General features: G+C 37.4%; 1 protein-coding gene across 2 annotated transcripts in view; it reads right to left on the reverse strand.

Annotated features, from left to right (window-relative positions):
- Positions 1-22,275, reverse strand: part of LOC120535812 (dixin-like) — a 161,034-nt gene that overhangs the window by 58,199 nt on the left and 80,560 nt on the right. For both annotated transcript variants that reach the window (XM_039763903.1, XM_039763902.1), the window contains one exon: positions 11,328-11,444. In XM_039763903.1, coding sequence (XP_039619837.1) covers positions 11,328-11,444 — 117 coding nt within the window. The remainder of the gene's footprint in view (positions 1-11,327; positions 11,445-22,275) is intronic.

Consider the following 22,275-nt stretch of genomic DNA (forward strand, 5'->3'; position numbering starts at 1 on the left):
ACTGGGCATACTCAATTAAACACTCAGATTCACTCATATGTGGCCAATTCAAAGTTACCAATTAACATGTAAGTCTTTGAAGTATGGGAGAAGGTCTTTGAAGTATGGGAGAAGAACACTGAAAACTGTAAGTAGTGATAGCAAACTGAACTACTTATAAAAAGCCTTAAACTGTTTAAACGAGTGATTAATGACGAATGACCACTGCTTATATCACACTCTGAAACTGTACAGTCGAGGCTTATTGTAACCAGAGAATGTAAAACTACTCACTATGCTTGAAATTATTAGCAATTTAATTACTGATTTTATGGTCCACTCTCAGAAAGTAACATAATTTGAAAGCCGCCCAGTGGATACCACTGTGTTTTATCTGAGCAACAACTGAAATATCTTTAAAAGCACTACACGGAGGGAAACCACTGTCAAACCATGATTATCTGAGCCAATGTACTGTACTGCAGTTTCTTTGTATCTATTATAATCTGTTGGTTCAGGAAATGTATTGTCTTGTTTAAAAGGTGGTGGAAAACTCTTTCTACCCTACCATATAAATGTTGTGCAATTCAGTACTTTTTGCTAATATAATGTACTATGTAATATTTCTAAATTAACAAGCATTCACATAATTTGGTTTACAAATGGTAGGAAATGCAACACAAAATACATTTTGTTCAAACTGAAAGCAAGGAATATCAATGACTTGAAGAGGAGCAAAAGAAATGTGTTATGTGTGCTTGAGATGCATTCAAAAACACATTCTGGAGGTCATGAAATGGCAATGACACAGTGTCCTTGCAAGTACAGCAGAAATAATGATTAAAATAATGTTAAATAAAAATCTTAAATAAAACTCATTTTGATAAAAAAATTAGGGAGGCTGTGACTAACGTGTTTAAAAAGTTTTAACAACTTATGCAAGCAATAAACTTCAGTTGCTTTGTAACCTTTTATTTTTCATAATTTCTAAGGAAAATATTCTATGGCAATACTCTTATCACAAAATGCATTTTTTTAAATTTAGCAAAAAAAATAGATAAAAATACTTTAGGATGGGGGTCCTTAAATCATTCACCTATAGAATGATCTACCTGCAAAAATAAGGTATGCTCTGTTGGTCTTGATTTTTTTTTTTTTTGTCAAAGTTCAACTTTAAACACTGAAGGGAACTTGAGAGTTTTATTTAAAAGCGCAATACAGAGTATAAATATGCAAAAATAAGACATCATTGGGGGGTGTAGGAGTATAGAAAAGAAAAGAAGAAGCAGCATGTCTATACCCAGAATAACATTACTGGTCGCAGGGATCAGCAATCAGATCTTTTCAATGTTACAAACTGGCAAGAATTTAATTGAAAGCTTAAAAATGTAAATATACTGTATATTTTTTTTTTTTACTTTTTCCACATTTCATATATTGAGGAAGTATTGTTAAAAACTTTGATTTTTCCAGCTGAAAAACAGGTTTTGATAACCCAAGAACATATTTTGAACATTTTGAAACAATGAATGCCTGTGTATCACTGAACAAAAAGACTGATTCTTATGCATGTTCTGGACAATTTCAATCTTTACAGCCGATTAGGTTTTGGGTGAATTCTCACTATTGAGCCTTGAATCTTTAAAGTTCAAAGTTTATAAAGCCAATAACAACAGTTAAACCACTGCCCTGAAGTTCAAAAAATGTTGACTTTTGTAATTTTTGCAAACTTTTAGTTTTCTTCTTATAATAGACTAGCAAAATACCCGCGCTTCGCAGCGGAGAAGTAGTGTGTTAAAGAAGCAATGAAAAAGAAAAGGAAACATTTTGAAAATAACGTAACATGATTGTCAATGTAATTGTTTTGTCACTGTTGTGAGTGATGAGTGCTGCTGTCATATATATATATATATATATATATATATATATATATATATATATATATATATATATATATTTACACACACATAAACATATATATATATACATATCTATACATATACACATATATACACATATATATATATCTACATATATACACATACATATACATACACACATACATACATACACACACACATATATAAACATATATATACATATACATACATATCTACATATATACACACACAGCTATTTCGTATCAGTGCAATACGCTGCTTGTTAAAACGGATAACTCCGCTCTTACGTGCAAGTCTGCGTGGATATTATGAACTATCGTATTTGTTCAAGTTCTATTTAAATTTTAAATAGAAGGAATTTTTATTTAGTCGACAGAAATATCTTTGGTAGGAATGGTAAAAACAGACAGGAATATTATTCGTGAATAAATCAACTCAAACCTTAAATAACTTAAAAGAACAAACATTCAAATTTCTTTACTCTTATGTAAATTTATATAAAAAATAAACTTAGATTTTAAATATCCCAAAAGATTTTGCTCTCCATAAAAATATATCCTTTCAAAATTATACAAATTCAAATATGAACATGCTGCATAACAAAACCTGGAAATATAAATAAAATGTGTTCCTTTCAATAAGAAATCAAATCATTCAGTTGTCTTTGCTCATATGTCATTTTAGAGCTGGACGCCTGGCATCTATTTTTGGCAACAGGTTCGTTTCTGTTTGGTGTGAGGTTCTGTGTTGTGGAGATTCTCAGGATGGATTGCAGGTGCTCATCAGTGAGGCGACTCCTGTGTGCTGTTTTGTTAGTCTTTATCACTGAGAAGAGCTTCTCACACAGATATGTGCTACCAAACATGCACAAGGTTCGAGCCGCATGTAGACGGACTTTTTTTGTTCTTCAAAGTCACCAAAGCGCCGTGCAAACTCAGTGCGCCGGTTTATCAGCAAAGTGCGATTTGGGAACACCGTAGTGACGACTTGGTTTAACATTACTTGGCAACAGGGAAAGTTGCACTGGTGCATTTGTGTCTCCCATAAAAGCAACTTCACTTGAAATCACTTTGTGATTGTGCATGGGTAAAACGTCCGCTGAAGTGTCAGATTCTTATTTAATTCTTCTGCTTTCTGTATCTTCTGCATTGCATTCAGGTCTTTCAGCCTCACTGATGAGCACCTGCAATCCATCCTGAGAATCTCCACAACACAGAACTCCCTGATGTTTTGTCTCATAGTGCCGTCTTAGATTAAATTCTGTAATTACAGCCACATTAGCTCCACAAATGAGACACACAGGTTCAGTAAACATATACTCAGCCTCCCATCGGTTTTTAAAGGCTCTATTTTCAGAATCAACTTTTCTCTTCAGCATCATGTGAGCTAGCTTCGCAATAACTTGCAGCATCATAAGCTAGACTTGATTAACGCGATAAGTGTTGGCAAGGCAGCTGAAGCGCTGCATTATGGGATCTGTAGTTTATTGTGTTACCAGCGCTTCATATACCGGGCTTTAATAACAATAATACAGTATATAAAATGATCTCGCGGCGGATATAATTACACGCCGGGCGGATGTGGCCCGCCCTTGAGTTTGACACATATGGACTAAATAGAACTTGAAAAGATATATTTTTCAAATGTGATCGCGCAATTCAGATAGAGTTGACGCACTACAGCCTGCATGCCTCAATAAGTCATCCTCCCTCGCTCTTACTTTTTTACCGTTCATCTAATGATTACACCGAGTATGGCTTTACCAAAACAATCATTGATGGCGAATAAAGTATCCATTATTCGAGTATGTAGATCGGGATATATATATATACATATATATATATACCGCGTATGCAGCGAGAAGTAGTGTGTTAAAAAGCTAGAAAAGAAAAGGGAACATTTTAAAAATAACGTAACATGACTGTCAATATACAGTATTTGTTTTGTGAGTGTTACTGAGTGTTGCTGTCATCAAGGATTTGATTATCATTATTTCTTTCAATCAGGTTCGTATTTGTAGGATGTGTTGTGTTCAAGTTACATTCCGTGTTTGTCAATCGTTGTAAAGATGACAGGTTTCATTCATCGATTCGTTTCTTACTGCATCAATAAACAGCTCGTCTTCTTCTTTATCTGAGACCTGACACACTGCATGCACGGGTTTTTTTTACACTGTCTTCCTTTAGCGGGACATTGACTTTTTCCAACGTGTGCTTTGTTTCCGCAGTAGTTGGATTTATGAATATGCTTGTATGTATCAACGCTTCATATTTTTGCTGCCTTTTCAATTGTGTAATTCGGTTTTTGTTCAGCGCTCTTTGGAACTGTTGCTTTTTATCTGTGCACTGCGTCAGTTCACGTGAGCCACTCGGTGTACATGCATCGAAGGTTCCCAGCTGTGCTGGTGCCATCTCGTGCTATGTCCATGGCTGTATTTAATGTTACCTTAGTCCTGGCACTTAAAACTTTCTCTCGCAGTTTCGCTGAGTTTGTGTCAAACACCACCCTGACCATCTCATCTTCCTCTCCATAAGCACAGTCCTTCACCCGTGAATATTTACCCGTGGCAGTTTGCTATTGGATTGCCGCTGACGGACGGCCTTATATGGGTGGGCACTAAATTACAAACGCCAGCGGCAGCCTGTCTATGAACTTAATTTAAAGTGTAGGTTTACATCGTGCTTTGTTTCAGTAGCAGAACTCATGAATATGGTTGTATATGTCACTCGCTCGCTTCTTATTGTTTCGCTGCCTTCTCAATTATATAATGCATGTTTTCTAAAGCGCTTTTTTGAGGTCTTCCTGGTTTTCTATGTACTGCGTGATTACGTGGGAGGCGTGATGATGTCACACGAAACTCCGCCCCCACGGCGTTGAAGCTCATCTCCATTACAGTAAATGGAGAAAACTGCTTCCAGTTATGACCATTACGCGTAGAATTTCGATATAAAACCTGCCCAACTTTTGTAAGGAAGCTGTAAGGAATGAACCTGCCAAATTTCAGCCTTCCACCCACACGGGAAGTTGGAGAATTAGTGATGAGTGAGTGAGTGAGTGAGTGAGTGAGTGAGTGAGTGAGTGAGTGAGTGAGGGCTTTGCCTTTTATTAGTATAGATAAGAAAGATAGATTTTTATTTTTAATGGCTCGGCCTTTGAATTTGTGTATGTGCTTCCAATGTTGTGTGCATTACTGAGCAGGGTTTTATTATAGGATCCCCCTTGTTCAGCTACTGATGGTCAAGTTCTATAAACCGTCTTATCTGGGTGAAATTTTATTCAACCTCCTAATTTCATATAAGTCCAACCACCAACAAATTTCTGGCTACACTACTGGTTGCATAACTACTTGATAAATATATTGGGTCAGGTCAGGTTGGGGAGCAGGCACCGGTACAGCATGTTGCCGCACCCACCACACGACAAAACACCTAGGCAGACAAGTGGTACAGTCTCTCCCTCCAGAAATGGCCGTCTATCTGCCGCAGCCAAGTGTTATGTGGATGTCCCCTTGGCCTGGTCCAGCCACTTGTGTCCTCAGCAAGCTGCAAGCTTGGATCCTGCAAGCTGGATCACTCTCTGGGAATTGTGCCACATGGTCGTAGTGCCATAACTGACGTTAATTCACAATTCAGGTAACATGCCTCAATCAGAACTCTGTGAGCAATTGCTCGACACAAAATCAACTCAACAGTACAAAATGATTCTCCAAAGAGGCACAGTACCAAGGAGTCCAGTCTTCTTTCATGTAACTGGATAGCGTCTATGTCTGGCAACCTTATAGTAAAACAGGAAGCATCAAGACTCTAAAGACTTGGACCTTCTTCCTCTTGCAAAGATATCAAAAGCGCCACACACCTCTTTCCAGCGATCTCATGACTCCCCATGTTCTCCCAGTCTGTCTACTGACTTCATAGGTAGGGCCATCACAGACATGAATGTTGCTGCTGAGGTAAATAAACCTCTTGATGTTGTCAGTATTCTCTCCACAGACAGGCACACTGCTGATGGCTGTGCCCAACAGGTCACTACATGTTTGGATCTCAGTTTTTATCCAGGACACTCACAATCCCAAACACAGACTCCTCGCTCAGTCTCCACGAGGGCTCTAATCAGATCCTCCATTGAATCCATAAAGATTACAGAATCGTCAGTAAAGTCAAGATCAGTCAATCTTTCTACACCAACAGATGCCGTACAGCTGCTGGACCCCATGATCCTGCCGAACACCAAGTCCATGCAAGCACTGAACATAATAGGAGGAAGAACACACCCCATGAACCCTATGAACCCAACACATCAACCCCAGAATTAACTGGGAAGAACGCAGAGGTTCTGCCTTCACTCTGCACAGCACTCACAGTACCAGTGTACAGGCTGCTTAGAAAGGCAAACAGAATTATTAAAAAGACTTCAGCAATCCTACACAGTTTTTTTTCTCAGTCTTTCCTTGGGGCAAATGGTACAGGACCATTGATATTTGTACCCAAAGATTAAAGGACAGTTTCTATCCACATATCATAAGGTTACTGAACAGTGTGGAAGACAAATGTTCTCTTCGTTCCCTTGTACTAATTCATGTCTGAGAAGTAAGCTTTACGAAACCAAGTAACAGCATGCTTTGTTTTAGCAAACAGAAAAATGTTTGTGCAAAGGACTCAAGGTCTGAGCATTCCACACATGAGTCTGCCTTATCACGTTTTCCCTTAGCTTACATCTGAACACCATAACAAAAGGAGCCAAGAAATCAAGTTTTACAAGGGGCATTAAAGGGGCTCAAGGTTTGTGTATAATAAATGTGTTGACTGTTACATTTTATAATGATATTAAATCACACATTCTAGGGGTATAAAACTGGACCCCACCCAACAGACGGGGTTCAGAAGAGCCCTGACGCTGTCATGTATATTTGATTGTCTGCTTTTCTGAAACTCTTCTCACCGTGACTCTGAAAATAAAGCTGCTTTATAACCGCACCTGCTGTCGGGTCTGAGTTTTTGTCCACAACAGCAAGTCATAATAACTAATATTGCCTCAAAATATTGCATAAAAATATAATAGTAAATATACATTGCATATAAACTATTTGTTACATGGTATGTAAATTTATTTTTTTTATGTGTGTGTCTCTTTGTTGTTATTGTTGTTAGGAGACATGTATGTATGATTTTCATTATTCTATATACACCATGTACTATGGCAGTGAAGGTCTGTGATACGGTTTGCATAATTGTAGCCAGAGATCCACAAAGGGAGAAAATGAGTCAGATATCTTAAAAATTTCTTATTCCTAAGCTTTCAACAAAGTACCAGGTGCCATCATCAGAGGAAAATGATTAGACATCCAGGAATCAAAGTCAATACAGTATATGGCAGGTGAAGGTTGGGATGGAGTTGTAAGGTTGTAAGAGGGGGGGATATTAATAAGGTTGGGTTCGGAAGGTGTTGGTCATGGAGTCTTTTTTTATTATCTGAGTGTTCTTCTTTTTAAGCCTGCATATGTTGGGTTTGAGTCCAAGTGTCTGTTAATGGCATTTTCATTAGGGAGCCATGATTCAGCCAGCTCTCTGGCACTCTGTATTGGTCCTGAATTTTACTTTCACAGCATCCCAGTTAAATGTATGTCCACTGGAACCTGCATGTGTGTGAATCAGAGGCCATGGGTCTTTCCTTCTGATGGCATTGCAATGTTCCAGTATATGTGTTGCGACTCTTTTAGATATTTGTCCCAAGTATACTGCTGGGCATGCATTCCATGGAATGCTGTAAACTCTGTTTCTTGTCTCTGTGGTGGATTTTGTGCTTTTGGCATTGAAAAGGGCAGTCTGTAAAGTGTTTGCTGGTTTGTGTGCTATCTTGATCCCAGATCTGGACAGGACACGTGCTGTACTTTCAGACATGCTACAATGATAAATGGGAGGGGGGTACATGCGGTGAGGGACCAAGTTGGAGATGACTGTTTGCTGAGATCTGGAGGGTTATCCTTTATAGGCATTGTTTAATAAATGTCTTGGGGTAGCTGTTTGATGTGAACAGACGAAAAAGGTACCATCTTTCATTCTTTTTTGTGTCTATTGTGTTACAATGGGTGTTAATCCTTTTGAAAAAAGTCCAAACACAAAAGTGTATAGTATTTTGTCTGCATAACATATACTGTACATGAAAAAACATAGAATTTGAGACGGAGGAAGGAAAAATTAGTGTTTTTTTCCTCATGTTAAACCTCATGCTATTTTAACAGACAAAGCTAAATTAGCCAGATATGAATGTGAATGTGTGTTCACCAGTTCAAGGATGCCTTTTCCAGAGCTGATTTTGATCTCAAGCTAAGTGCTTTCTGTAGCTCCCCTTCCCCCAACACTGTAATGGAAATAGGGAGTTACGAAAGTGGATGGATGAATGTAGACTCACAACATTTTATGTTAATTTGAAATCTTTGTTGCACACACAAGCACAATCTCTGACCAGGCCAATATGCTATTGTTAATCAAATTGACAGCACTTCTTTGGACTGATAAGACTCGGTAAGTGAACTGTACATATCCTTCCTTGTCATTAAATACAAACAATTAGAATAACAAACGATGAAAACAGCTTTTACGGATCAAAAAATTAAAGGACTGCTTAAATTAAGAGTGAATTAAGACATCCGTTCCACCATCTCAAGGGAATATGTGTCAGATCCTGCCACTCTCCTCTTTTTGTTGCTTGATCCGCAGAATCAGCATTTATTGAAAAAGGTCAAAGGACTGAAAGCAGCTTGACAGCTTAAGGCTGGTATCCAGATGGGTAAAAGAATAATAAAAAGCAGACACATCTCTGTGTTGCCTGAATATACTCCTTGGAGAACACAACTGCCTACTCTTTTCTGGTTAATTGCTTTGGGGTTCATGGCAAGAACTCTCTTGACTAAACTCAAATCACATCTTGATCAAAATATATTTATATCTCTCACAACAGAAAAAATATTTCAGAGACAACAATGACATATCATTAATGGAGCACACATGGTACTATCATATCAATAAAGCCAAGAATCCATACAAACTGTAATGCAGTTATATTAAGTGCTTAAAACAGTCATAATGTTGGATTGGTGGAAATGGCAAAATGGCCCCTCTTAAAAATTTTAAATGGCAAATTTAACATTTATAGAAATAGTTTCAATCAAAAGATAAATAAATAAGTGGGAATGAAAACAAAAAAGAGCATACACCATTGTGAAAATCAACATGTCATTTATTAGATCATATATATAACAGCTGCTCTGATGTGCTTGAAAATTCCTCAGGAAGGGTTTGAATGTGTTGCTGGGGAAAGGGAAATCTAGATCATTCTGCTAATCTTGATTTCAAGAGCTCCTCACCAGGACAGAGCAGAACATGGAGAAATCAAGACATACAAGAACACCCACCAAAAAGAATGAGGAGTTAAAGAAATATTGAATATAGCCAAATAATATCTACATGATCTGGAATCAGCTCCCTGTTGAAGTGAGAACTACACAAAATCTGGACACTTTTAAAGCAAATTTGAAGACTTTTTTATTTAGGAAAGAATATAACAGCTGAGATTGTAAATTTAATCTAGTCTTTTAAACTTTTCAACTTTGTGGTTATTGCTCTTGTTGTAGCACTTTGAGATTTTGTCAATGAAAAGCGCGTTATAAATAAAATCTATTATTATTATTATTATGTTAAAGGCTAAACACAGAACACATAAATGAAAGTCTGTTAACTAGAAACACATTGTTCTACTCTGAAAAAAAAACAAAAGCTGACTTTGGCTGAATCTAAGTCTTCTGACGGTGGCCTCGTCAAATGACCAACAATCAGAAAACTAAACAATGTGACAGTCTACAGAAAACCTGCATTATACCAGTTCAAAGGGATGGTCACCTCACTATGTCAGTATAGGGCACATTTTACACCCTGTCACAGGTTTATTATAGGTCCAAGTTCTTTCTATAGTTAGATCCTTACAGATTAGATTTTCCTTCTTACGACTTTAATCACAGTTCCCTTTAAGTTTCTAGAGACACAAACTCCAAACCTTTAAATTACTTCAAGCTGATGGTAAACTGTATAAATAGAAATTTGAATTAATTGGTTAACTCTTTGCAGCTTATTCATATTGCTCACACTTTGTTTACTTTGAAATCTATAGGCTATTTTGCCACTGAAGCGTATGGAGCCACCCTGGACAAGACTGTGTGTTGGCTTGTTTATACTATTCTTAGCATTCTTTGGTTCAGTCTTGTGCAATTTATTTTTCTGTTTAGTTCTTTTTTTAAGAGTGTTCTTATTTTTTCACAACACAATGTGCATTCATGTTACATGTATATTATCATTTAAAGTACAAAGAGAGTTCTTCCTACATACTTTCTAGCGGCACTGATAAAAGATATTCCAGATGGGCTTGAGGGCAAGAATGTTAACATTACAAATACAATGTTCTTCTTTCAATATTCTTTCAATATTTAACAGAACATCTATTAGAAGACTATCTGATATAAAAGTCATCTGATGCTACACTGTGGTTCTGGGATGAACACCCTAACAAAATGCTCATTGAAGAAAGTCCTGATTTTTGCAAAATAAAAAAGGGAAAATATACAAACACCAGTACCAGCGCACTGCACGATAACATGCAGTAAATACACTTGACTTGAGCATTCATAGTTTTCATACTCTTTCTCTGTAGTTTTGCATTCGTTTGCTCAGAGGTTGATTCACTTCTTTTCTCCACCCTAGCGGCCCGCTTCTTCTCTTCTTTCATCGGCATCTTTTCGCGTTAAAACAGTCAGTTTTTGTGTTGCAATTAGTTAGTACGCTTTTTTAAAATTTTTCACTTAAGCTGACACTGAAGTCTTTAATCTGCCTCCAGATTGATTTAAGATATGAAGAGGTAGGGGAAGTGACGGTGAAGATGGTAGGGATGAGAATGGCACCCATACGCATGCGCCGCACGGCTGCCCTGCTGGCCGCTGCCAAGAGTTGATTCTACAATAGACAGACAGATGAACAGCCACGGTAACGTATTATATATAAAGATAAAGGTAGGCGAGATTTAAACTCAATAGTGTAATGGGTTTATACCATTCTGGTTGCCAGATATGTTCATCTTAAGTGCTTAAGCCACCATCTGCTTGATTCCTGGCACACAAACCTGACATTTTGATTGTGAAAGCAACAAAGAGATATATTTGGTGAGTGTTGCTTTGAAACATAATTGTGGGTAGTCAGCCAAACACTGATACCCAAGAATATGATCGTTTTACTGTCATTAATCGCCAAAGTTGCTGCCAGTAAGTGAACACTTAACACAGTACAGGAACAAACAATGTTGTTCAATCTAGATCTAATTATTCTCCAATCATGTGTAAGCTGACACAACAATAATGTTGTTTTATGTCGCTAATACAGTAGAGCGTATAACAGAATTCAGTACCTAGAAGCTTCTGAGTTGCTCTCATCATTCATTGTTTCCTTCTGTCCTTCGTATTGCTGAACCAATGCTCTTACGCTCCATCCTGGATTTTCAATTTCTTCATCCACACTGGAGTTTCTGGGTAGAGAAGAAAGAAGGAAAAATAAATTACTTCAAGTGCTGTATTTTAGTAAAAAAAAAAATGGAAATTAAAATTTTGTCACTAGTATTAATGCTATTTCTTTAAATGCTCATTTTTGCAACGTCTATCTTTAAAATTTGAATACTGTAATGAATATTTTTTATTTTTACTCCAGTTACTTTCGGCAGCCTTTGGCCCTGTGGATAATCAATGTTTCATTGTCTAGAAATATGTACAGCTATGAATGATTCTGTATTGTGCAAGACTGTGTTTGATCTATAACTATTTATTGGTCACTGCGGTGGGCTGGCGCCCTGCCTGGGTTTGTTTCCTGCCTTGCGCCCTGTGTTGGTTGGGGTTGGCTCAGCAGACCCCTGTGACCCTGTAGTTAGGATATAGCAGGTTAGATAATGGATGGATGGATGGATATTTATTGGTCAATTTATTAACTTGTCTATTTTCACCATAAAAAAATTGCTGAATTTAATTATATTGAGACTTCTACTGCTGACACAATTGCTTGCACTACAGGGCAACTCAAAACTGGCCACTATTTATGTACAGGGTGGGCCATTTATATGGATACACCTTAATAAAATGGGAATGGTTGGTGATATTAACTTCCTGTTTGTGGCACATTAGTATATGTGAGGGGGGAAACTTTTCAAGATGGGTGGTGACCATGGTGGCCATTTGGAAGTCGGCCATTTTGGATCCAACTTTTGTTTTTTCAATAGGAAGAGGGTCATGTGACACATCAAACTTATTGGGAATTTCACAAGAAAAACAATGGTGTGCTTGGTTTTAACGTAACTTTATTCTTTCATGAGTTATTTACAAGTTTCTGACCACTTATAAAATGTGTTCAATGTGCTGCCCATTGTGTTGGATTGTCAATGCAACCCTCTTCTCCCACTCTTCACACACTGATAGCAACACCACAGGAGAAATGCTAGCACAGGCTTCCAGTATCCGTAGTTTCAGGTGCTGCACATCTCGTATCTTCACAGCATAGACAATTGCCTTCAGATGACCCCAAAGATAAAAGTCTAAGGGGGTCAGATCGGGAGACCTTGGGGGCCATTCAACTGGCCCACGACGACCAATCCACTTTCCAGGAAACCGTTCATCTAGGAATGCTCAGACCTGACACCCAAAATGTGGTGGTGCACCATCTTGCTGGAACGTGCCAGCTTCAGTGCATAAAGAGGGAAACACATCATCATGTAGCAATTTCGCATATCCAGTGGCCTTGAGGTTTCCATTGATGAAGAATGGCCCCACTATCTTTGTACCCCATATACCACACCATATCATCAATTTTTTTGTTCCAACAGTCTTGGAGGGATCTATCCAATGTGGGTTAGTGTCAGACCAATAGCGGTGGTTTTGTTTGTTAACTTCACCATTCACATAAAATGCCTCATCACTGAACAAAATCTTCTGCGTAAACTGAGGGTCCTGTTCCAGTTTTTGTTTTGCCCATTCTGCAAATTCAGTGCGCCGATCTGGGTCATCCTCGTTGAGATGCTGCAGTAGCTGGAGTTTGTAAGGGTGCCATTTGTGAGTAGCTAATATCCGCTGAAGGGATGTTCGACTAATGCCACTCTACAGTGACATGCGCCGAGTGCTACGCTGTGGGCTCTTGCTGAATGAAGCTAGGACAGCCACTGATGTTTCTTCATTAGTGACAGTTTTCATGCTTCCACTTTTTGGCAAATCCAATACTAAACCAGTTTCACGAAACTTAGCAAGCAGTTTGCTAACTGTAGCATGGGAGATGGGTGGTCTCGTAGGGTGTCTTGCATTGAAATCTGCTGCAATGACCCGGTTACTGCGTTCACCAGACATCAACACAATTTCTATCCGCTCCTCACGTGTTAATCTCTGCAACATGTCAATGGCTGTAAACAAAGAGAAACTTGTAAATAACTCATGAAAGAATAAAGTTACGTTAAAACCAAGCACACCATTGTTTTTCTTGTGAAATTCCCAATAAGTCTGATGTGTCACATGACCCTCTTCCTATTGAAAAAACAAAAGTTGGATCCAAAATGGCCGACTTCCAAATGGCCACCATGGTCACCACCCATCTTGAAAAGTTTTCCCCTCACATATACTAATGTGCCACAAAAAGGAAGTTAATATCACCAACCATTCCCATTTTATTAAGGTGTATCCATATAAATGGCCCACCCTGTATATCAAAGGAGTCTGCTGTTTTCCTACATCAACCTGGATGTTGCTGCAAAAGCATCTGGTACCTTACAACTCTGATCTAGATTAAGTGGACATGAGGATGTTATGTTATAATTAACACTGGTTCGATACATTGGCATATTCAGTGCAGTCACTTTTTGTGAAAGAAGACATAAAATATTCTGAGTTGCAGTATTAATAGTGTGTTGGTTCCTCCTTTACAGCCTGTAGAAGCATGTATGGATATAAAGTTCTGCAATGAAGAAAGGAAACACATTCAAAATGGAAGGACATGAAGACTTTTGACTGGGTGAAAAACATACCCAGAGTCTATGATTTCTGACAAAAGGTGTTTTACTAAGTTGTGACTGACAGAGTATCAAAACCTATACAAAGACTACATTCACCTATTTTGTCAGTCCGTTAAGTTAGATAAATTATAATTGTTTATACATGTGCAGAGTCATCATATCTAAGTTTTTCGACACTGTACAGGCAATCTGAAATTCTCACTGTGTACAAAGATCTATAATGATTTATGTACAAAGATCATAAATTCACTTAAGGAATTAAATAAAATTCCTTCACTTTCTTTTTTTGTGATTTGGAGAGGTGATAGACTTGCTGGTCAACATATAACCAAAACACAATTACTTTAATATACAAAGCAATATCATTTATTCCTAACACAAAGGATTATAGGGGATGAATATATGTATGTATATGCAGTCACAGGTAAGTTAACAAACAAGACAGAACGTGTAAGCTGACTTAGTTTTTTTTATTCTCTTTCTATTAAAGGAGGGCACAGTTTCATGAATTATATTTCATCTTTTCTAACTCTTGTCCAAAGACTCTTATCCATCCACCCATCCATTTCCCAACCTGCTGAATCTGAACACAGGGGTCTGCTGGAGCTAATCCCAGGGCACAAGGCAGGAACCAATCCAACAATGCCAACCCACCGCAGGGCACACACAAAGACACCCACGGGCCAATTTATAATCGTCAATCCACCTAACCTGCATGTCTTTGGACTGTGGGAGGAAACCGGAGTGCCCGGAGTGAACCCACACAGGGAGGACCCGGGAAGCGAACCCAGGTCTCCTAACTACGAGGAAGCAGCGCTACCACTGCACCACCATGCCGCCCAAGATTCTTATCAGGAAGTACAATTCATTGTGTTTTTTCAACTTTTCACTTATACTGGCCATTTAAATTAATACATGTTTAGTGTATACATTTCTCAAAACCAAATGTTTTCTTTCTGCTTGCATCAGCTACTGTGTGGAGTTGATGCCAGCTGCTGTGAGGTGAGGAAAGAAGCTTACACTCCCACCAGTTTAGGTTTCCTATTATGTTTAGAAGAACAAAATTATAAAAGCAAAAGCTTTACCCAAAAGTAAATAGAAAATCATGGAAACCAAAGGAAAAAGTGAACATAGTTTCACTATTAAAATGCACAAAACAACAGAGAAAACAATACTTATAGCTTGAATGTCACATCAAATGACCAAAATAGAGCAAGACCTACAAATCAGACTGGCCAAATCTAGAAATCATTCCACATATGCCTCTGTACTTCTACTGGGACTACCAACAGAAACAATGTCTGCATTACTACAGGAGAGTGAAAGATAGGCTTCATGCTGCTGCCAAAGGAGACCTATCAGAAGCCCTCTGCTCTCAACACCTAGATTAGACCCTACAAAATGGCAATACAAGGCTCCACACATAGGTTCTGGTACAGCCTTTTCCTGCTTTCTTTCCATCACTTAATGCGATAGAATACCAATACATGCTCGTAAATCTCAATGGCTAGAGACAAGAACCTCTGCGTGCCAATAGCCACTAATGTCGTCAGGACCTTCTTCAAGAACAGAATAAGTTCTCACAACTGCAGATTCAGAGGCTCATTAGCTCTAATGAGCTAGAGATGTCAAGCAGTGGTGGCTGCAAGAGGCAGTCACACAAGCTACTAAATGACTGAAAGAAGACTGTTATTCATGTTCACTGTTGCCATTGTTTTCATCTTGTTTTTGATGTTGTTCTGTTTTGCTTTCCTATTATTTTAATTTGTTCATTCTTATTTAAGCAATAAAGGTTGAAACTTCAGTTCATTAATATGTGTTGTGTTTTCTTTTTCAATCAGCATGTATCTATGACCAACAATAAAACTTTTGTGAACCACATGCAGTTCTGAGGATAATGGAAACAGCTCCATTCTAAACAGCAGTGACTAACCTGCTTGCATTTCACTTTCCTAATATTCTATGCTCAAAACCACTTCTCTCTTGTTTGTTGAATCCATTTCTGATTGTATAGTTGAGCAAAAAACTTAAAATACAATTAGCAACCACTACATGTTTAATGTCAAGTAAATTCTTGTCTGTAAAAGAATGAAATTTATATCTTTAAAGATTAGCAAGATTTCTAAGCAGTTTAAATACAATGTGATTTAACTTGTCTGTTTATAGGAATTGTGTTTGGCTTCATTGTTAGGGATTTACAGTAGTTTCAAAATGTTATATAAAATTAAAATCCTTACATTTTGAAACACATTATATGTTAAAGCAATGATTCAATAAAGATTAAAAGAAATACTGAGCTGTTAACTCACGGTTAAAGTTGTGCAGTCTGCAGACAAGTCCATCCTAAGATCAAGTCACTTACACAAACTATCTGCCAACTGCAAATACTTGCAATATATCAAAAAATACTGATGTTACCTATATTTTTGAATGTTTTCCACAATGAAAATTATTTTTATAAAGTACCAATAGCTTGTAATATTGTTATTTTAATACAGCATTTGGGTCTATCATTTTAAAAGTAAGACAGTATTGAATAATACTGTGGAGAGATAGAGCTAAGCTCTAGGGGTATAAATCACACTTTGTCCTTCACATTATTTAATCACACAAAAACTGTGAGAATTTTAGTATAAAAGAGGGTTGTCAAAAGTATAAAAATATTGGTAAGTATCAATTGTAACACTGTTAAAACTGGCTCAGTGCTTATTTTTCACTGTATCGATTCTACAGCCCACATTGCAAATGCACTTTCAGTTCACTCTGGCTTTTGACGTTTGAGCCTGCCTAGAGTTACAACCCCATTTCCACCCACTCACATGTGTTAATAGGATGGTAATTTCAGCAGACTTGGTGCCTTCAGCAGCACACTTAATTAACAAAGAGGGCAGCCAAAGTTGTGTTTAGAAATACTTTGGAATTTTGTCAAATTGCAACAGTAAACCATAAGATGCATGCTAAACTGTATGCAAGACTTGCTTCTGCACAATGTCAACTAAAGCGGCTAACACAACCAATTTAGCTAAACACTTCAAGGACTGACACGTAAGTCAATGAAAAGAGTTTCAAAAGGTAGGTATCTTATTTCTAAACTGCCGAAAGATTAACCAGTATAAGCCTGTAAACTGTTGAGTTTGAAGTAGGGATGTAATGTTTCTTTTTATTCTACAGCTTAAATTATTTTTGTAATCAGTAAAATGTTTAAGGCATTAAGAAAGGGGTCTACAATTATTTTTAGGTGTGGGACATTTTTATTGTGTACTGTTTACTCAGAGGCAAAGCTCATTAGCACCTGTCTCTTCCTCAGTTTTTAAAGACACTCCACAAAGTGTGCTGCTATAGCATGTTACTTTCTTTTTATTTTATCATACAGTATGTAATTTTGAAAATAGTCTTCATTACATTTATTATATAATGTGAGGCACTATATTTTGTTAAGTGCATTACTGCATAGTCAGTAGTGCTATTCCTCTGTGTGGTCATTTACGCTGTGTATTACAGTAGAAATTGAATTGTGGGACGGTGACTAAAGTGAAAGTTGATTGGATTTAGCTGGCTATGATGGCCGCTTCACCGAAAAGGTCATGCTACTTATTCAATTAACATATGATGACATTTATAACATTTCATTGTACTACTTCAGTAACAGTATTTGCTTTCATCAACAAAAAAAAAACTGTTGACTGGATTTAAACTTGTTTACTTTTTATTGTTTACAGAACCATACTCTTACCTTTTACAAAATATTGTACTACTTGAAGTATTTACATGTAATGACTAAAACTTATTTTACTTGTTTGCATCAATGTAAAGATTTTAATGTATTCAGAATTGCAATTTGTTTAAACAACTGATTTATTGAGTTGCATTATGTACTGTATTGGGTATCGAAATGGAATTGAATTGCAATACTTTTCTTGACACAGTATTTGAAATTTTGGTATATGAGAATACTAGTATAAAATACTTTATTTCTTGTACAAAAAAATAAAATATGTATCTGTCTTTAAAACCTTCATTGAAGATTGAGGGGTGTCAGAGTCTATCTCAACAACAATGGTCAAAAGCCAACCACCAAACCTGTATGGAGCACCAGACCATCATGAGGGACATTAACACACACCAACCCTGACTGACACGGGGCCAATTCAGATACTACACACATGCCAGGCCTACCTGGAGAAAAACCCATGCAGACATGGACAGAATGTGTATCCTCCATTCAGACAATGAACAGACCAAAATTTAAACCCTGATCATTTTTAGCGGTGGAGTAGCAGTGTTAACCACTGCAACAGTGGGCCACCTTTAAATAAAGCAAGCAATTATGGCATAAACTACAAATGCAAAGCACAAACTGGTCACACACTTACATGCAACACATTAGAAGCTGTTACGTTCAGGTGTAACTTATGTAACTTTTTAGTAGGAGTTCTAGTTAAGCATTCTCCTTAATAGCTTATGAGTGGAGATATAAATAAAAAGTATTCTGAAACTAAATACAACATTTCACATTAGGGTTCACTAGTCTGATACAAACAGAACAGCCCTCAAGTTTTCTAATCTTTTGAATTATGTCTTCGCTGATTAAGCCTGGCTTGACCAAGTTGGTTATGACAAATCCTTTTCATCAATCTCTTTCACACAAATGCAACTTACCATTTACTACTACAAATTTCATTCAATCACAATAAATATTTTTAACATAACACTGGCTTCTGTGATCCAGAAAATGAATGATGACAGACTTTGGATTTGGCGTATAGGTTGTCATAAGGTGGTTTGGAACTGACCACACCATTACCCTACCCCCAAGTGTCATGGTTTTGTTGATGATCTGTCCCTGGCTTTAGTTTTGTCTATTTTTGTTAATAAAGTTAATAAAGTTTAAGTATGGGGCATTATCAGAAAACAAACTGGCAAAGCTGGGGCAGGCAGCCGTCTAAAATCAGCCTTAACAAGTAAGGCTCACAAGATTGAATATTGCTAATCAAATATAATTTGAATTTCAGCAAAAGCTGATATTCGAGTAGAAAAGAATGGTTGTTTGTTTTACCCGCACTAATTTTGGCATCAAGGTACACCAAATGTGCTATGCAAAGCTACAATATTTAACAGATCTACTTTTGCACTTCACTTCCATAATCATCCTTTTTGTCATTTTTAATGGTTAGATTGTTATCTTCATTAATAAAACATATAGTCAGACTTATAGCTTCACAACATAGTTTGGGACAGTTTGTTTTTCTTATCTCACTGCTTTACACCTTGATCTACAAGTCTACTTAGAAAAGTTTTTCAGTGCTTTTGTAAGTATTATTCTGCATCTGATCTTGTTCGAATTCACTCATAAATCTGAGACCCCTAGCTGTTGTTTAATGCTAAGACCTTCTAATTAAAGAAAATGAAAATAAGTTATAATTCTGATTTTCCTCTTATTACAATGCTTTTTAAAGTGCCTTGTTAGTATCAGTCACCTCACCATGTCCAACAATAGTCGTCGAGAAAAAAATTAGACTGTGTGGACCTTGGCTTGATACTGTGACATTCCTGCAAAACACACATGAGCACTTTTCCAGTTGAGTCTACAGGTATTCTGCCACTGTCCATTGCAATCCTCAAAAATAATAAAATAAGTCTGCTGTTACTTCTCTCACTCTTCTCACTCTGTTGCCGTCTTACTGACTGATCCACGTTCCTCCTGATCTCACACTCCTCTGCCTGTTTGGCATGAAAGCACTGCTACTTGCCCATCTCCTCCTGTCACTCAACTCTTCCTAGGAAAGGTGTCCTGTGCCTTCACAAAAAGTGTGTTTCCCTGGGCTCCACCCCAACCTTGCTTTCCACATCACACAGTGGTCCATACTACAATGTATTTGTAGGGTGCACACCAGCTGAGTGCTACAAACAGGACCCAAGCAGCATTGTTATACCAGCATGCTTTGCAGATGTATCATGACTAAAAAAGTAAAAATATTAAGAATAATGAAGTGAAGCACTGTGGATGTGTACTTGGCTTATGTGGCTGACTTTATGACTCGCTGTCCTGACATACAGTCATCAGTACTAGGGTGAAGACAAGAGGGTGGTGATAATGCTTTCATTTTATAGAGTGCACCGGTTCAGGACTGTAATGGGTCTTATATTTACATTCATATAAAAAACATTTGGGAACTCCTCTTAATTCTTTCGATTTTTGTTTATCATTGACTGAACTTTCAAAGTAGCAACTTGCTTTTAATATATTATATGCCTTATGGAAACAGTAGAATTTCAGCAGTGACATTAAGTTTATTGGATTAACAGAAAATATGCAATATGCATCATAACAAAATTAGATAAGTGCATAAATTTGTGCAACCCAACAGAGATATTTCATCAATACTTAGTTGAGCCTCCTTTTGCAAATATAACAACCTCTAGACGCGTCCTATAGCCTTTGATGAGTGTCTGGATTCTGGATGGAGGTATTTGTGACCATGCTTCCATACAAAATCCCTCCAGTTCAGTTCAAATTGTTGGCTACTGAGCATGAAGAGCCTGCTTCAAATCATTCCATAGATCTTCGATGATATTCAAGTCAGGGGACTGGGACAGATATTCCAGAACATTGTACTTCTCCTACAGCATGAATGCCTTTGTAGATTTCCAGCTGTGTTTTTGCCATTGTCTTGTTGGAATATCCAACCCCTGTGTAACTTCAACTTTGTGACTGATGCTGGAACATTATCCTGAAGAATTTGTTGATATTAGGTTAAATTCATCCTACCCTTGACTTTAACAAGGGCCCCAGTCCCTGAACTAGCTACACAGTCCCACAGCATGATGGAACCTCCACCAAATTTGACAGTAGGTAGCAGGTGTTTTTTCTTGGAATGCAGTGTTCTTCTTCCGCCATGTAAAGCACTTTTTGTTATGACCAAATAACTCACTTTTTGTCTCATCAGTCCAAAGCACTTTGTTCCAAAATTAATCTGGCTTGTCTAAATGAGCATTTGCATACAACAAGCGACTCTGTTTGTGGTGTGAGTGCAGAAAGGGCTTCTTTCTCATCACTCTGCCATACAGATTTTCATTGTGCAAATTGCACTGAATTGTAGAACGGTGTACAGATACACCATCTGCAGCAAGATGTTCTTACAGGTCTTTGGAGGTGATTTGTGGGTTGTCTGTAACCATTCTCACAATCCTGCACATATGCCGCTCCTGTATTTTTCTTGGCCTGCCACACCTGGGTTTAACAGCAACTGTGCCTGTGGCCTTCTATTTCCAGATTACATTCCTTACATTTGAAACTGACAGTTTAAACCTCTGAGATAGTTTTTTGTAGCCTTTCCCTACATCATGATACTGAACAATCTTTGTTTTCAGATATTTTGAGAGTTGCTTTGAGGATCCCATGCTGTCACTCTTCAGAGAAGAGTCAAAGGGAAGCACAACTTGCAATTGACCACCTTAAATACATTTTCTCATGATTGGACACACCTGTCTATGAAGTTCAAGGCTTAACGAGCTAATCCAACCAATTTGGTGTTGCAGCTAATCAGTATTGAGCAGTTACATGCATTCAAATCAGCAAAATTACAAGGGTACCCAAATTTTTGCACAGCCAGTTTTTCACATTTGATTTAATTTCATATAACTAAATACTGCTTCACTAAAAATCTTTGTTCGGAAAACACCCCAGTACTCAGGTGTTCCTAGGAAATGAAAGACATACAGTACCACTGTTATCTTATTTGTTGAAAGTAGAGTACATTATTATGCAGGCTGAGAGAGCTTCCCAAACTTTTTCATTAGACTGTAAATAATAGTTATCCAAGTACCGGTAGGATTTTTTTTGTAGTTGATGCTTGTTCTTGCTGTGGCCACCACTATGGCCATTACCATAATAGTAAAGCATAAAAAAGCATGTACAAAAGTACATGCAACTCCCAGAATTGTTAACCTAAGTCTGAATATATTCAAATATTCACTTGTTTCTAATTTCAATATTCAAATCTTATTTTTTGACTAACTTGACAGCCTTAACAAGTAGGGTACATTTCTGAATTGATTCTGGGCATTCTATATTTGGACAGATGAACTCAATTTGTTGTCTGATAATATCTTTTTAAAGTCCTGTTCCCAAGGCAGTCTAAGATTATGTAGGGATGAGTTTTTATAAATGTGCTGGTCCTGCTTAGAGAGGCTTCTTTTGTCAGTATTATTAGTAGTTTGTAGTAAAGCCTCAATACTCAATAATTAGTGAAGACTACTGTAAGGAAAATGGGCATATTTTATAGATTCCAATCATTTACTTGCATGTAATGGAAGA

Source organism: Polypterus senegalus, chromosome 9 (genome assembly GCF_016835505.1).
Source record: "Polypterus senegalus isolate Bchr_013 chromosome 9, ASM1683550v1, whole genome shotgun sequence".
Lineage (NCBI taxonomy): Eukaryota > Metazoa > Chordata > Cladistia > Polypteriformes > Polypteridae > Polypterus > Polypterus senegalus.